At 31.4% G+C, this 15,805-nt stretch overlaps 1 protein-coding gene across 11 annotated transcripts in view; it reads left to right on the top strand.

The window, feature by feature from the left end:
- Positions 1 to 14,639, top strand: part of LOC100163782 (fibroblast growth factor receptor 1) — a 26,816-nt gene extending 12,177 nt beyond the window's left edge. For 2 of the 11 annotated variants that reach the window (XM_008191850.3, XM_008191854.2), the window contains 6 exons: positions 4,804 to 4,919; positions 6,227 to 6,377; positions 6,469 to 6,728; positions 7,131 to 7,330; positions 10,914 to 11,036; positions 13,277 to 14,639. In XM_008191850.3, coding sequence (XP_008190072.1) covers positions 4,804 to 4,919; positions 6,227 to 6,377; positions 6,469 to 6,728; positions 7,131 to 7,330; positions 10,914 to 11,036; positions 13,277 to 13,400 — 974 coding nt within the window. In that variant the 3' untranslated portion in view covers positions 13,401 to 14,639. Of the gene's footprint in view, positions 1 to 4,797; positions 4,920 to 6,223; positions 6,378 to 6,468; positions 6,729 to 7,130; positions 7,331 to 10,913; positions 11,037 to 13,276 lie in introns of all 11 variants that reach the window. The other 9 variants (XM_008191849.3, XM_008191853.2, XM_008191848.2 and 6 more) reach the window with 6 other exon arrangements.
- The last annotated feature ends 1,166 nt before the right edge of the window (positions 14,640 to 15,805 follow it).

The following is a 15,805-nucleotide window of genomic DNA, read 5'->3' as shown; positions in this document are numbered from 1 at the left end:
ACATATTAAAAACCTAGGATAACTCTTTTAGTTATTTTGTTGTGATTGTATAATATTATTCGTGGGTACTTGAAACTTCTAAAGTATACTATTATATATCTATGATAGTACCACGGTTTTTTGTTGATGTATAACGCGTTATAAGTACCTAATAGATATTATGATATGATTAATTTGGAATTTGTTATAGGTACCTATTATAGGTCAATTTTTTTTTAATACCGTAGATAAGTATATATATGTCTAATACATAGACTGATATACCGTCTCCGCTCAGAATCGTTTTTCTTATACAGTGATATTATATCATTGAATTCAAATTTAATACTGTCCATTATACAGTGACCCACTTCTAACCTACTGTACTTACAGCAGAGTGACATCCACTTACCCACCTTTTTTTGTATTTGAGATATTTTGGTTTAGAATAACCTACTTTCATAGAACCTTGTTTTAAATTTTCAATTCTTGTCTATAGAAGTTGACATTTTATACTTTTTTAACAACAAAATCATTTTTAAATTTTAAATTCAATAAATGTTGTTAAAAATGAACTTTGAATGCTTATAAAATAAATCATACCTATGTATTTTTAATATTTTTGAAATTCTATTTAAGCAATATATCAGGAGCCTTGTACTAAATTTTAACGCTTTTTGACCAACAAATAACATTTTATTGATATTTATAGAAAAAAATTTAAGATTATAAACAGTTCAAAACAAGTCAAAATATTTTGAAAATGTTATCACTTATCAAATATATTAAATGATAAAATAAATACATGATAAAAATCTCAACATTTATTCGTTTTTGAATTACAACGAAATAAAAAAAACGAGAAACGAATACATGAGAAATCGAATGAATATCCAATGTTAGTAAAAACTTCAAATGCTCATAAAAATGTAGTTTAAATTTCTTGTAGACATTTTTTATTTATATAAAGGCAGACAAACTTAAGAAGAATCTTGTATTACATTTTCAAATTTTCGATTTAAAAGAGAAAATTTTCAGGGATTTCTAACTTGAAATAATTTGTACCTTTTTTACGCCTTTTGTCAAAATTCCAACTTTAATTAATGCTTATGACAAAAAAATTTTTAAGCTTTTTACCCAACATATAAAATTTTTTTGACATTCACAGAAAAAACCTAAAATTATTAAAAACTGAAAATGTCCGTAAACAGCTCAAAATATTTTGAAGATTTTACCGTGTATAGAAAATGCTAATATAAACAAGCAGTAAAAATGTCGTGTTGTATTCATCATTGTATATAGGTATTCATTTGTTTTAGAGTTACACTAAAAACCAAAATCGATTTTGTCGAAAACCGATTTTGCTTAATAGTTCCCGTTTTTCCCTAATTTGTATGTTTTTTTCCTGGCGCTTTTGAAAACTGTTGTGAATTTTAAATGTTGACTTCCTCAATAACCCAACTAAATTGACTTTCCCAACGAACAAGATACTCTAAGAAAATCGAAGCAGTTTTACTACCCCAAACAGTGATGACAGGTATAAAATAAATACATTGTGTGTATAAAGCTTAATAATATATAGGTAGGTACCTACCTAAAAAAGTTCCAAGTAATTAAAACTTAAAATGCCTATAAAAAAATAATTGTGTTTATATTATATTCTTAGATTTTTTGGTTACAGTATGAACTACATATACTTACGTGAAACCTTGTTGTACTTGTACATTTTCAATAATTATATTTTTTTTTTTCGTGTCAGGCGCATAGTATAACAGTAATAATAATAATGATATAAGTAGTATAGCATAAAATAAACAAATAAATAAATAAAATTAACTTTTAAATAAACATTACACAATATTCATAAATAAGGTAAAATAGATTAATGGTTAATACGTTAATGGGGGATTTATATTATTTCTGCCCAGATGCGGGCTACGTTAATTCCTTGGCTTGTGCCTTTGTGAATGTCTTCTGGGGTGCAGGTTTGGGAGCAAGCTGTGCATGTGATAATGTGTTGCATTGTCTGTACTTCTCCACATATGCACAAGGTGTCTGTGCTATCTAGCAGTCCCCATCTTATTAGATTGTCTTTCGTTCGTCCAATTCCTGTCCTAAGTCTGTTTAGTGTTCGCCAAACCAGCCATGTTTCATTATGACCAGATGGGAGCGACTCGTTCGGCACCCAGCTGGAAGTACTGTTTATCTCATTTCTCCATCTGGTCGTTCTTTCTACTTCAGGATGTGTTGACGAGATGGCTTTTGTATGGTTCATGAAACTCTTCCTGGATTTAAGGGGAGGGAGTTGTGGAGTTATACCGTACATGAGGTGTCGTGGATCAGCTGTTATTTTCGTTCTCTCACAGTCTGCTTGCGTGGATCTTCTTATTGGCGGAGGGGCTATTCCTGAAAGTATATATAATTGTTCTACCGGTGTGTTTTTTAGGCAACCAGTTATGAGTCGGCAGGACTCGTTTAGTGCAACATCGACCTTTTTAGTATGTGATGACCTACCCCACACTGGACTGGCATACTCTCCCGCTGAAAAACATAAGGCTAATGCCGTAGTTCTTAGGACGTGGGGATTACAGCTCCATGTGAAGCCACTGAGCTTCCGCAATATGCCATTTCTTGTCATTATTTAATGTTTGGTGTTTTCGCAATGGAATCTGTAGGTGAGAGATCGGTCTAGTGTTATTCCGAGATATTTTGGACACTGTGTATTAGTGATTTTCGTCTCATTCCAGTAGACGTAAAGGATACGGTTGGCACATCGATTCCTTAGGTGGAAAGCACATACTTGTGTTTTGCTTGGATTGGGTTTTAGGTAATTGCGTCTATAGTATTTTCCAAGAATGTCCAAAGTAGTCGATAGTTTTTCCTCTACATTTTCAAACTGATCGTGTTGTACGGTGATTGCTATGTCGTCTGCGTAAATATAATGTTTTACGTCGCTATCTGTGGATATTGGTTGATACATAGTGGGGGCTAGCACGCTTCCTTGAGGGAGACCATTTCTGGAGATTCTCCACTTACTATTCTTGCCTTGGTGATTTACGAAAAATCTTCTGTTGCCTAAAAGGGCTTCGAAAACTCTTACAAACTCGTAATCCAGGGTAATATCATAAAGTTTCTTTAACATTAGTCTGTGGTTCACCGTGTCGTATGCTGCCGTTAGATCTATGAGCGCCACGCCTTTGATTTTCTTGTTCTCGAAACCGTTCTCGATTGTTTGGGTCAGGTTGGGTATCTGTCATGTACATGACTTTCCTGGGCGGAAACCAGCTTGTTCTTTAATTAGTCTGCTGTCCACGAAGGGGACTAGGCGGTTAAGCAGCATTCTCTCTAAAAGTTTGTACGTGTGGCACAGAAGGGATATTGGGCGATAGTTCTTTGGGTCATCCGTATCTTTCCCTGGTTTTAATAAGGCTATAAGTTTTGTTTTCCTCCATATTTTCGGTATGTTTTTCCTGTTTCTTATTTCATTATATAAAGCGAGTATCCAGCGTTTGGCTTTCGGCCCAAAATTGCGGATCTGTTCGAGAAAAATATTATCTAGTCCAGCTGCTTTCCTAATTTTCATTGTCTCTATAGCTATATTCAATTCATCCTCCTCGAAAGGCCGACTGAGGTGGTTTCCTTCCTTTTCTTTGTTTCGTATTATTCTTTTATTAGGTTTATCTTCTTGTTTGAGTTTTTGGGGTTTGACAGTTAGACAGTCCTTTCGCGCTAGTAGGATCACTGTTTAATCTTTTAATTAGGCCCCATGCCTTTTTACTACTATGTTTCATGTCCGTTTTATTTAAGAGCTCATGCCATTTATTCCTTTTTTCCTGTGCAATGGCATTCGTGAGATCTTCCCCTTCATTTCTGGTTTGTTCTTCGAAGGGATTATTTTCAAACAGGTTGATATATGTGTTGTAATTGTCCATGATTTCACTTGATAGTCCAGGTATACGGACAAGGAAGAAACCTCTACGCGGTGTCCCCTAGTAACAGTGTTTCCCAAACACCGGCTAATTCATCCAAACCCAGGCGCTACCTATCTCTCAGTATAATAATTACATATATAAATTAAACATACATTTTTAACTACAAAATAATTTGCAAAGTCACCCCTGTATTTCATTTGCTATACTATTTAAAAAAAATTCCTCTTTTTTAAGATGGGTGGGTTGGTACCCCAAAAAAAGTTTGCCCCAGTGATTTAAAAAAATTTCGGCGGCACTGGTTCTTAGAACCTCTAATAAATAATAAATATTTTTACTATAATTTAATTTCTGTGTTAATAGATGCTCAGTGTCGGTTTTTCAAAGTTTCTGAAATTCTATAGGTTAGGTTAGGTTAATTATAGATTGTATCTTTGTGGACAAAACTAAATTGACACCAGGTACTTTGAAGAGGTTGTCTCTTATGTCAATTATAGGGCCACCAAGTTTCTCGCTATGCCACTGTATTTATATACATGATATCCATTATTTTATGTTTGTCTAGTGTAAATACTGCAGAATAGTAATTATAGCTTTATATGTTATAATAGTTTTTTTTATTACTTAGAATTTCTGCCAAATTAATGGCAGAAATAATATTATATATTAATATCTTCCCTCACAATAATATCGCATTTAGTTTCCAGTTAGTTGTTACTAAAATATATCCGTATTATTTATTGGTGTTATCTAATATAATTTATTTAAAAATAAAAAAATGTTATTTTCAGTCAACTAATATTAATTTTCTATTGTATAATGTATTATTATATTTTATAATTATAAAGAACATCTAAATTGTGTTATTATATAATTAAATTCACTGTTGAAGAAGAAGATGCGAATGAAGATGCGGGCTTCAACAATATATGGAAATTTGGAATTTTCACCGCAATAATAATTGCAATAATTATTTTAATTATTGTACTCATAAAGTTATTCTTAAACCAGGTCAGTGAAATATATATTTAAGTAATTAAATTATAAAAGGGTGGACAAGAAGCCAAGAAGGTGCTCGCTGTATAATTGCATGTATACCTCAAATTAATGAATAAGGCGAAAAACGATAGACGAAAGCGGAGACAATCTGTCAACCCATATGTGTTCAAAATAATTCATGACTTCCATAATTCTGTCATAAATTAAAATTCTAAGCCTCAAAAAAAAAAACTAAGGTAACACTACTCCAGGTATAACAACTTGAAAATGTAATACAAGGGATCTCATAAATAGTTTTAATAGCAGTTTAAAAATATTAACTATACATACGCATCATTTTTTTTATAATCATTTCTAGTTCAAATATTGACAAAATTAGATAATAATTTATTAAACAGAGAATAATGTTGTTTTATAATTTTAAAATAATATAATACAGACCCGCCTTTGTCTTTGTCCATCACCGTTTTTCGTATACAATGATTTTATATCATTTAATACATATTTTAAATATCCATTTATCTTTAATATATTCACACGGTACCTACTGGCTTCTGTTCAACGGAGCAGCACCCACTTGCCCACATTTTAGATTCTGAGCGGAGGAAAAGAATGTATATTAAATTTACAATGATATGTTTTTATTTTTCCGTATTACCTTTTGAGCAGTAAAAATGCTTCAGTGTTTTTGATATCAGCATACTTTGTTACAACTCAAAATGAATAACCATAGGTACTTGAAATTTTCACAAAATGTTATTTTAAAAATTGTCTATGGTACATAATACAACTTTTAAAATATAATCACCAAGTTATTTTATATGCATCTGCAATTTAAAATTGTATTTGTTTTTCTTTTCATATGAATGATAATTTAATTAGGTTAAAAATTTTTCATCTCAAGCATTTCAAAAAGTGTAAATTATTTTGTAGTTAAAACTCAAAAATGTATACGACATCTACTCCACAGTATGCGGAACTCACGTCATACTTTTTTTTCTTGGCAATTTTGAAAATGACTGAGAATTTATACATTCGACCCACCCAAAGTACCTACTTAATAGATTTACTTTCCTTCCAGAAAAAATAGGTATTGAAAATGAAAATCGAAACTTTTTTACTGCCTTAAATGATGAAGAAAACACAACATTTTAAACAAAATTAAAAAAGTCAAATATCTACACATTGTCAATGTGATGCATACATCGCTCCGTTCAAAATCTAAAACAAAATCAATTTGTTAAAAAACTGGTTTTTGATAATATATTTTGTTTATTAATTGTATTATTTGTTCGTTTTTCATAATTATTTTGAAGCAGCAGCTAATTAATAAATGGGAATTTCCCATTGAAAATTTAACGTTTGGAAAATGCCTTGGAGAAGGCGCCTTTGGTGTTGCCGTAATGGCAACAGCAATTGGATTAATAAATAAAAATGTTGAAACCAAAGTTGCTGTTAAAATGTTAAAAGGTGATTTAAATTGTATTTTGTATTAAGAACGTTTAATTTTTTAGTATTATAGATAACTCATATTTGTTTTCATTATAATTGATGTACCTAGATGATCATCGTAATTATGAAGATATATTGGATTTTAAGTCGGAAATCGATTTCATGAAAAAAATGGGGAACCATAATAATATCACTACCATATTGGGCAGTTACGAACAAGACGGATCCCCGTGTGCCATTATTGAATTCGCTTCCAAAGGTAACATCTTGAATTTTTTGAATTCAATGAACCCACGAGCTTCTGAAAAAGAATTACTATTATACGCCAATCAAGTGGCACAAGGGATGGAGTATATGCACGACAAAAATGTGAGTCACATTTTTAAAGTAACAATCACTAAAAATATAATACAAGTAGTTATCCAACTGAATTTATCAAAATGTAATATTTGAGATAGAAATATATATATTTTAAATATTTTCAAGCTATGTGATTTAATTATTTAAATATATTAATAATTTTTTGCCACATAAACTGAAGCCTGAAATAAATATGGGTAATGTTTAATTTTACAACTAATCTTTTAGGTTGTTTTTTGAATTTGTTATCACGTTGGAATTTTATTTGATTTTTATTTTTACGTTTTAATTTATATATCACATTCCTTTTTATGCTTATATATTTTTTTTACGCAAATTTGATTTATGATATCTTACATTTGTATAATATTATCTATTGACTATTACTAAGTTGTGTTATCTTCTGTGTAGCTTATCCATAGAGACCTAGCTGGTAGAAATATCTTAGTAACCGAAAAACATAATAAGATAATAATGAAAATTGCTGATTTCGGACTAGCAAGGGATATTGGAAAGGAAGGTTACTATATAGAAGATCGGCATGCATTAAATCCACGTTGGATAGCCCCTGAATCAGTTAACGACAATATATTCACATTCAAATCCGATGTGTAAGTAGAAATTACCATTAATAACGAGGGAGACTACGGGTCTATATACATTTTCATGAAATTATATAAATTTTTTTATTTCGATTTTTATATAAGTACAATTATGTACACTGAGAGCGCTAGTATGACGGCGTATGGGTAAGTGAGTCTTACATGCGTTAAAATGCTCTATATATATCTCCACAATCGAGGTCATCTTATAATAGTGAGAGTAAAAGTAATGTATCGACTTTCTGTCATATAAGTAGAAACTAAATGTTCACGCGTGTGCTTACAAAGTTGAATATTAATAGTTAATTGTATATTTCAACATGTATCTCTTAAACCATGGTAGGCACCTTAAATAATAAAGACATGGATAGGACACACCGTCTTATCAGTGTTGAAAGAAATTATATGAATTGAAGTCAAAAAAATATACCTATTTCGATCATCTGATTATCTATATATAGATATAATCGAAATGTACAAAATTGTAAACAAACGGCCTCAATTTCTTATCTATGTTAGACCGCAAAACTCACACATAATGAACACGTTATGTCTTATCCATGTCTATTGTATCCATGGTAGAATAGATGATAGAAGAATGGATAGGCCATGTTAATGCCATAGACTTATAGAAATAGACGGAACATTAGGTAGGATAACACGTGCAAGGATGGAGGTTATTACGAGGATCGGTAGCTATTAAAGCTATGTATTGGCTGCGTTCGGAACAGTGACATTTCTCTCACTCTTATGATTTAACTCGTGCTAGCCAGGGGCGGCTCCAGAGCCTTGGTTAGGGGGGGGGGGCAAGTTATAATTTCACAAAATCTTATAACAAAAAGAAAACAATGTTTATCAAGTTCATAATGTTTAATTGTTTCTTTTATTATTACCGCAGTTCCTCCATGAGCGCGATTGCTTGGATCTTCTGTTGTGTGTATTCGATAGCCACGTAATTTTAAAGGGGTCCACGTTGTGAAATGAATTTCTGAAATTAAAGCCATGTCAATTTTTTCGTTATTCATAAGATGTTCAAGTTCTTGTTTTCGTTGTACAAGCCCGTTAGCGTTCCATGTTATGATTCGGAGCGTTCTAATCATTTCTTTTTCTTTTATACTTTGGTTTTCGGCTGGCTGTTTTATAGCCTGTCCAATCTCTCATTTAATTTTGTTATTGCTGCCATAAAGTCAGATAGCGACGGTACATTTTTTTTTTGTTGTGGACGGGTTTGAGTCATTGGACCCTTTTGATTTTCGTTGGAAAAACTAGCCATTTGTGCAAAAGAAACTTCTTGAGTGACTGGTTTCGCAGGCTTTTGTTGTATTCTTTGTACTTTTAGGATGAGCTTTTTCTAATGCATTTTTATAAGTGATACATCCTTTCAAATTTACAGTATGTCCTTCACCACAGTTTGCACATTTCGCCTTCGATTTCTTAGACTTGGGGCAATTTAGTGAAATATGTCCTTCACTACATTTTATACACTTTGGTGTTTTGAAACAGTAGTTTAGAGTGTGATCAAATATTTGGCAATATTTGCATTTTGGAACTTCTTTATTTTTCCTTGGAGGTTCCACTTTTATTATATGATAGCACATGTTTTTAATATTATAAATGTCATTGTTGTTTGCTTGTGGATCCAAATCCACGAAGAATAATGGAAGCTTTACAATAATTCGATCACTAAGCTTGTTGTTAGGGTCAACTTTTTTTTAATTTGAATGTTCGTAACATTATGTACAAAATGTCCTAGCTCGGATAATTCGCTTTTAATGTCACAGGGGTCAGTTTCAGGGTGTAATCCACGAATTACCACCAGAAACTTTTTTTCTGTTTTAAGTTGGTATTTGTGATACTTAACTTTTTGCTCTTCTAATACTTGTATATTTCGTCGAAACTGGTGTTCGTCGCCTGTTAGTATCTTAATTTCACCATTAGCCAAAGTTTTCATTTGTTGCTCGTATCCTTCAACTTCTTCGAGTTTTAAATTAATCATGAATTGTTTAAAATGATTTACACCACATACTGTTATTGAAAGTGGTTTATGGATTTTTATAGAAGTTTTTGCTACTTCTTTCGTCACTTTGATTGTTTTTTTTTGGCAAGCTCAAACTTTCTTTGGAGCTCCCAGCGATCATTTCAGAAATCTCTCATTGTTTAATTGCAATTCCATTACCATATGTTTCAAGGTCGCATTGTCGTTTTGTATTTGTGTCTAAATACTAGCATCAACTGTTATATTATGCGGCGGATTTGAATCGACAACCATATTTGCATGCATTATGTAATTCAATCAGTTTGAGCGTGACCCACTTAAAATATATTTGTTTATAAAAAAACTTACCATCCATCCGACAGTTTGCATTGTACACATTAACAAAAAAAACTGTAATAACTTAGTCAGCACTATTTCGCGAACTGCGAAAGCGAAACATACGTGTTGCTTGATCGGTGTGCAAAACGCAACTTTAAGATAACATGAAATGATTTGTATTTTAAAGTACTGATCCCGTGCACTTCGTTGCCCATTAAAAATGCTAATTCTATATGAATAATATGTTTTATTTTATAATGTAACGGTTACCAAAACTACAATAATAATCTATCTACGTGTGTGTTTGTCATATTATTGGTTGCAATCGGTTTAAATTGGATAATTAACATAATATTATAAATGGTTGCCATGGTCCATGGGTGTCAACATGGCAACCATTTATGAAAAAATTTCTATCGGAAATCTCTAAATCCCTGTTTGAGCACCTCTCGGGGTTGGTCCACTACCTTTTTAAATTAGCCTATCTTCTGCTCAGAGGTCTAACCTATCTTTGTACTAAATGATCCCATTTACTTCGTTGCCCGGTAACCAATAATAATTATTATTATAGCTTCAAAACTCATGGTAAGCATGGCAACCAAAGGACACACACACAGACAGACAAACATTCTATATCTCCTCCTGGGGTTGGTTGCTATGGTAATATGGAAACACACACGGATGGAAATCTCAAAATAATATATAGATGGTTGCCATGGTAATATGGACACACAGACAGATAGACAGACAGACACACAGACATACATTCATTTTTATATATATAGACAACATTAAATAGGTGTGATACGCCCTCGCATCGGCCTCTTTTTAAATGGTGGATGGTAACTTCACGGCGTATCACAGTTTATTCTATATATCCTTGTGAATCATCTATATTCATCATCTAGTTTATATATGATCAATATTGGTGTCGCTAGATTCTCACTCACCCCATTTCCCCTCACAAATTCATGCATAGTGCATTACCACCTGAACACTATTGGAGCGCTATTGCTATTTATTTTATACATTGAAACACAGTCGCTCACACTAATGATCACTTACTATGCAGACATGTATACGAATAGAAAGTTGCCTATATTGAACTCCTTAGAAATGGTCGATATTGATACCCCTCAACACACAAATTAAATAATAAAAAGGTACCTCAAGATCAACAAAATCTTACTTTTTTCGCCATATTGTAATATAATTGATGAATGATAAAATAAAACATATGTAATGATTTTTTTTTGTTTTTTGACAAATATAATATAGTTGGACATACGGAGTATTATTATGGGAGATTTTCACATATGGAAAGGCACCTGATTATATTCCCCTCAGCCACTTATCAGCAGGAAAGCGATTGGACCAACCACTTGACTGTTCTGCCGTAATGTAAGTTTGGGTACAAAATATACTTTCTAATATGACTATATTGAAATAATTTAAGCCGTGTATTTTATTTGGTTAATTTAAACATACTAAGCAGTTGTAATTATAATTTAAATTTTCAAACTTTTTCATTTCTGAGCAAAATATAGATACAGTAGAACTTCCATATAACGGTCACCGAAGGGACTATAAATAATGACCGCTATTTAGAGGTGCCCGTCCTACAGAGGTAGAATAACACTAGGATACACTCGATGGGACCAAAAAAATTACCGTTACATAGAGGTGACCGTTAACGGAAGTTTTACTGTATTAGGTATCTACGTATAATTAACTGGTTTTACAAGGTCTAATTATAATTTGTCACTCATATTTTCGCTGGTTGTTTATCGACAAAATTGTTCTTTGGTGATAATAAGCTCCAAAGATTTTAGATTCTGAGTTTAGCGATGAATGTATTTTTGAAATTCCCAATAGTTTTCAAAAGCACAGTGAAAAACGAAATAAAAATTAAGGGAAAACGAGAATTTTTACGCAAAATTGGTTTTCAACAGAATGGATTTTGGTTTTTGTTGTAACTCTAAAGCAAATGAGCGTATATACGTAAAATTTTCATTGGTTGTTTATATTCGCATTTTCGTTACATGATAAAATTTTCAAAATATTTTGATTTGTTTTAACCTGTTTACGGACATTTTGAGTTTCCAATTTTTTTAGTTTTTTTTCTGTGAATGTCAATTAAATTTTATTTGTTACCTAAAAAAGCTTGGAAATCTTGTTAAATATTGTTATTTCATCAGTTAAAAAATATTAAAAACACATGCACAATTTTTTTTAATAAACATTCGAACTTTGATAACATTTTCAAATTGTATAGCTAAGGATTGAAAATTGAAATTAAGATTTCACGTAAATAGGTTATATTAGGTATATAAATTACTTTATTCACAATATTATATAATTTATTTACTTAGTAATATACTAATATCATATAGGCTAACTGACCGCCGCATTAAACGCGTTAATAAAACATTTGTAACTACCTTACACTTATAAGGTCTATGATGGCAATAATTACATACGTATCTCGCGGGTGCAAAATTTTTAATTGAATTCCTGAACAAAACATATTCAGAAATTATAAACTTGGCCACGTAGTCTATAAAAACGTTCGCAATCGTTCGTATTTCGGCTAAAAAAACAAACCCTCTGATAAGCATAATTCGTTCAAATTTTTTCCCTGGTAGGAATTTCCAGTTTTTCTTAAATATAAAATTAGATCCTTGTGTATTTTATAATCATTATAATTTTGTAAAGTTAATTAAATTAAAGATTTATCTTTTTTGGCCATAGGATTATAGGTAAGTACATTGTTTTTAATTAAATTAATTATTATCCAAGTTTGAGCTTATGTTTCTTTTAAAACTGATATAACTACGTGTGTTGGAGGATGGGGGCTATAAAACTGACCATTGTACATCCTATGAAAGCTCTCTGCGGGCCATTATTAGTTCTAAAAAATAATTATGAAAACTTAGAGATTTTGTATTTACTGGTAAAATTAACGTATGAAGGAACAAGAAATTAATCTAAAAATTTTGATTATTATATTACTATTTGATTATTTTTAAAATCATTTTTAAAAATTTGTTACTGACACCAAATCTGACAACACCGCACGATTAAAGGCAGGTAAAAACGTTCGCAATCGTTCCATTCGCAATCGTATATTATTATATTACCCGTGCAAAATAAACTGTTCACATAATCACAAGTGTATCTCACCGGGAACGCTGGTCAGTCGTGGCCCGTGGGCGGGATTTGCTATAATATAATTGAACGTATCTTGGCTGACTCATTTACTGATCCGACGTAGAGCCTAAACAATGATAGCTTGAGGCTTGCAATTTTGATGGTACCTTCGTACCACCATGTAAGCATTTTCCAAAATTCGCATTCTTAAATGGTGCTTGCACTAGAATTTTGGAATTCAAAATGTCCATTACACCGGATATTAATTAACGAATTGAACAGTTTGAATCGTATAGCTAGGTTTTGGCATTTTTATCGGGCATCGAAGTTCTTGCCGCAAGGGGTCAACTAATTATATATAAAACCCTTATTCACATCAACATTAGTTAAAATCCTATTCATCTATTACTGTGTATATACAATTTTTTTTTATATAAAGATGCACTTCGTAGTATATACTAACTTTTTTTTAATATACTATTTGATTGCAGTTACATGATTATGTTAAGTTGTTGGGATATTATACCGGAAAAAAGACCGACATTCCAAGAACTGGTGAAGAGGATCGAACAGATACTGTCATCCAGTCGAGAATATTTGAAACTAGTATGGTGAACACGATGTCTTACATCCGAGAGTAGTCTCCATGTTCTAATATTATATAATACCTATTTCTATACTTCAATAAATACACGGGATAACTAATAACAACAAGCCATACGGGATGTAGGATGATTCAATATACATAATTATACGCACTCCTTATATAGGTACACACGCGACACACGCAGCACTTAAATAATAATCCATAGCAAGAAATACAGTAAAAATAACACAATATAAATAACAAGCAGTACCTTTGTCAAACCGCACTAAATAAAATCATAAACACATCAATACTTTAACATTGCGTATTAATCAATGCATATCAAAAGAAGCGATTACAAAAAAATCATTTTATATAAGGATCATACAGAATCAACTTTTTCCCTGTCTTTTTCACAAGGTCGTCATGCACAACGTCCACGCCAACCAATCTCTCAAAAGAAGCCTCAAAACACATCGTCCACCCCAGTATTATGCACTTCCACAATATTTTTGCCATTCAAAGCGATTGCGTTCTTAATATATATAATATAATACATATCAGTGGTTTCCAACCTTTTTCATTCTACGCCCCCTTGTAGATTTACTAAAATCTCACCCCCTCCCCCTTAAATTAGAGTTTTTTTTTTTTTATTTGAGTAATAATACAATCTATACAACAAATGTGCACATTAATTAGATGAGATAAAAGAATACAAAACAAGTAACAATGAATATTATGATTTTGGGGAATTACAAACTGGTAACACTCAGAAAATTAGAGTTAAATTGAATTTTTTCGGTAAAAAAAAAAAAATAAAAACAAAACAAAAAAAACAACTATTTACTTTTATTATTTTCATCATTTTAAAAATCTATTATAAATCAATAATATTAAGTACTTATAATAAACAAAAATATTAATATAAAATATAAAAAAATATAAGTAAATTTAAGTTTAGTGATTTCAATTTTACACACTGTAAAATAACATAATTATTTTCGTAATTCCATCATAACTATATTCCTCCGAGCAGAAGTCCTGCCCGGTTGGGAACCGCTGATATATATGGCATAAAACTAATGCCTCTGAGGCGTCGATAAAAAACAATACATATGATATATCAGATTGCTTTATCAACGGATTTTCATTAAGCTGATAACAGTTCAATAAAAAAAAATTAAAAAATAAAATATATGTATGTATATTGAGTTATTCTAACATTCGGTAAGACTGTGTTATTAATTATCTCGGATTACCGAACAAAACTCACTTTGTTAATTATTCATTCACCTATCTATTCACGCCTTTTTACAGTAAAATAAGTTCTGTAACTATCGTCGTAATATAGAGTAGTTATATCATTATCATTAGATCAAAATCATAATTACCTATTGGCTATTTAGAATATAAGTATAATAAATAGGTGCTCATTAACTTAAATTACATTCGGTTAGCCATCGACTATGTACGAAATTAGTTGGTGTTCGAATGACATCAATATCATACATAGAACTCGGGAGAAAAATATCTCCTGATATAATATACAGTGTTTAATATACAAATCAAAACACGTAATATACATATACGTATATACACCGCGGCGACTTCGAGCATCGAACTCAACCCCGTATCCACGAATACAACTATACATAGTCAGGTAAGTGAACTATAATATTTCATAACACATTTTATATAATATACATTATAGATTCAAAATATAATAAAGTAGTAGGTAGAATAACTATACGTACACTATTTAGACTGATGAAATAAAATCACTAATCAACATTAAATAGTACGAGAAAACGTAAACACATACCTACCTATATAACCTATGTACATCCATAATATATATTTATATATTTTATCTATATATATAAAAATGAATGTATGTCAGTGTGTCTGTCTGTGTGTCCATGTTACCATGGTTACCAAGGTTGCCATGGTTACTAAGGTTACCAAGATTTCATGGCTATTAAGGTTACCATGTTACCATGGTTACCAAGGTTGCCATGGTTACTAAGGTTACCAAGATTTCATGGCTATTAAGGTTACCATGATCCATGGTTACTATGGTTACCAAGGTTACCATGAGTGTTGTTTATAATTATAGGTCTTTAATGGGCAACGAATTGCACAGGATCAGATATAGTACGGGTGTGTCCATCTACCCATGGCAATCAATTATATAATATTTTGAAACTTATGGACCTTTTTGTTTTTAAATAGTTACCGTGGGTTTCAAAGCTATAATAATAATAATTAATGGTTGCCAATGGTTTAAAATGTTTGTTATTTATTATAGTGCCCAACGATTCATATTTATAACCGAATTCAATTGCAACTATTATAAGAATTTCTACTATTATTAGTTAATTTATTATGCCCAACAACAAACGATCGATAAATAGTCCCGCAGTTCTAGCACGCA

This window comes from Acyrthosiphon pisum, chromosome A1 (genome assembly GCF_005508785.2).
Source record: "Acyrthosiphon pisum isolate AL4f chromosome A1, pea_aphid_22Mar2018_4r6ur, whole genome shotgun sequence".
In the NCBI taxonomy this organism is placed as follows: Eukaryota; Metazoa; Arthropoda; class Insecta; order Hemiptera; family Aphididae; genus Acyrthosiphon; species Acyrthosiphon pisum.
The sequence above is the reverse complement of the archived record's forward strand: the minus strand, read 5'-3'. Positions and strand labels throughout refer to the sequence as shown.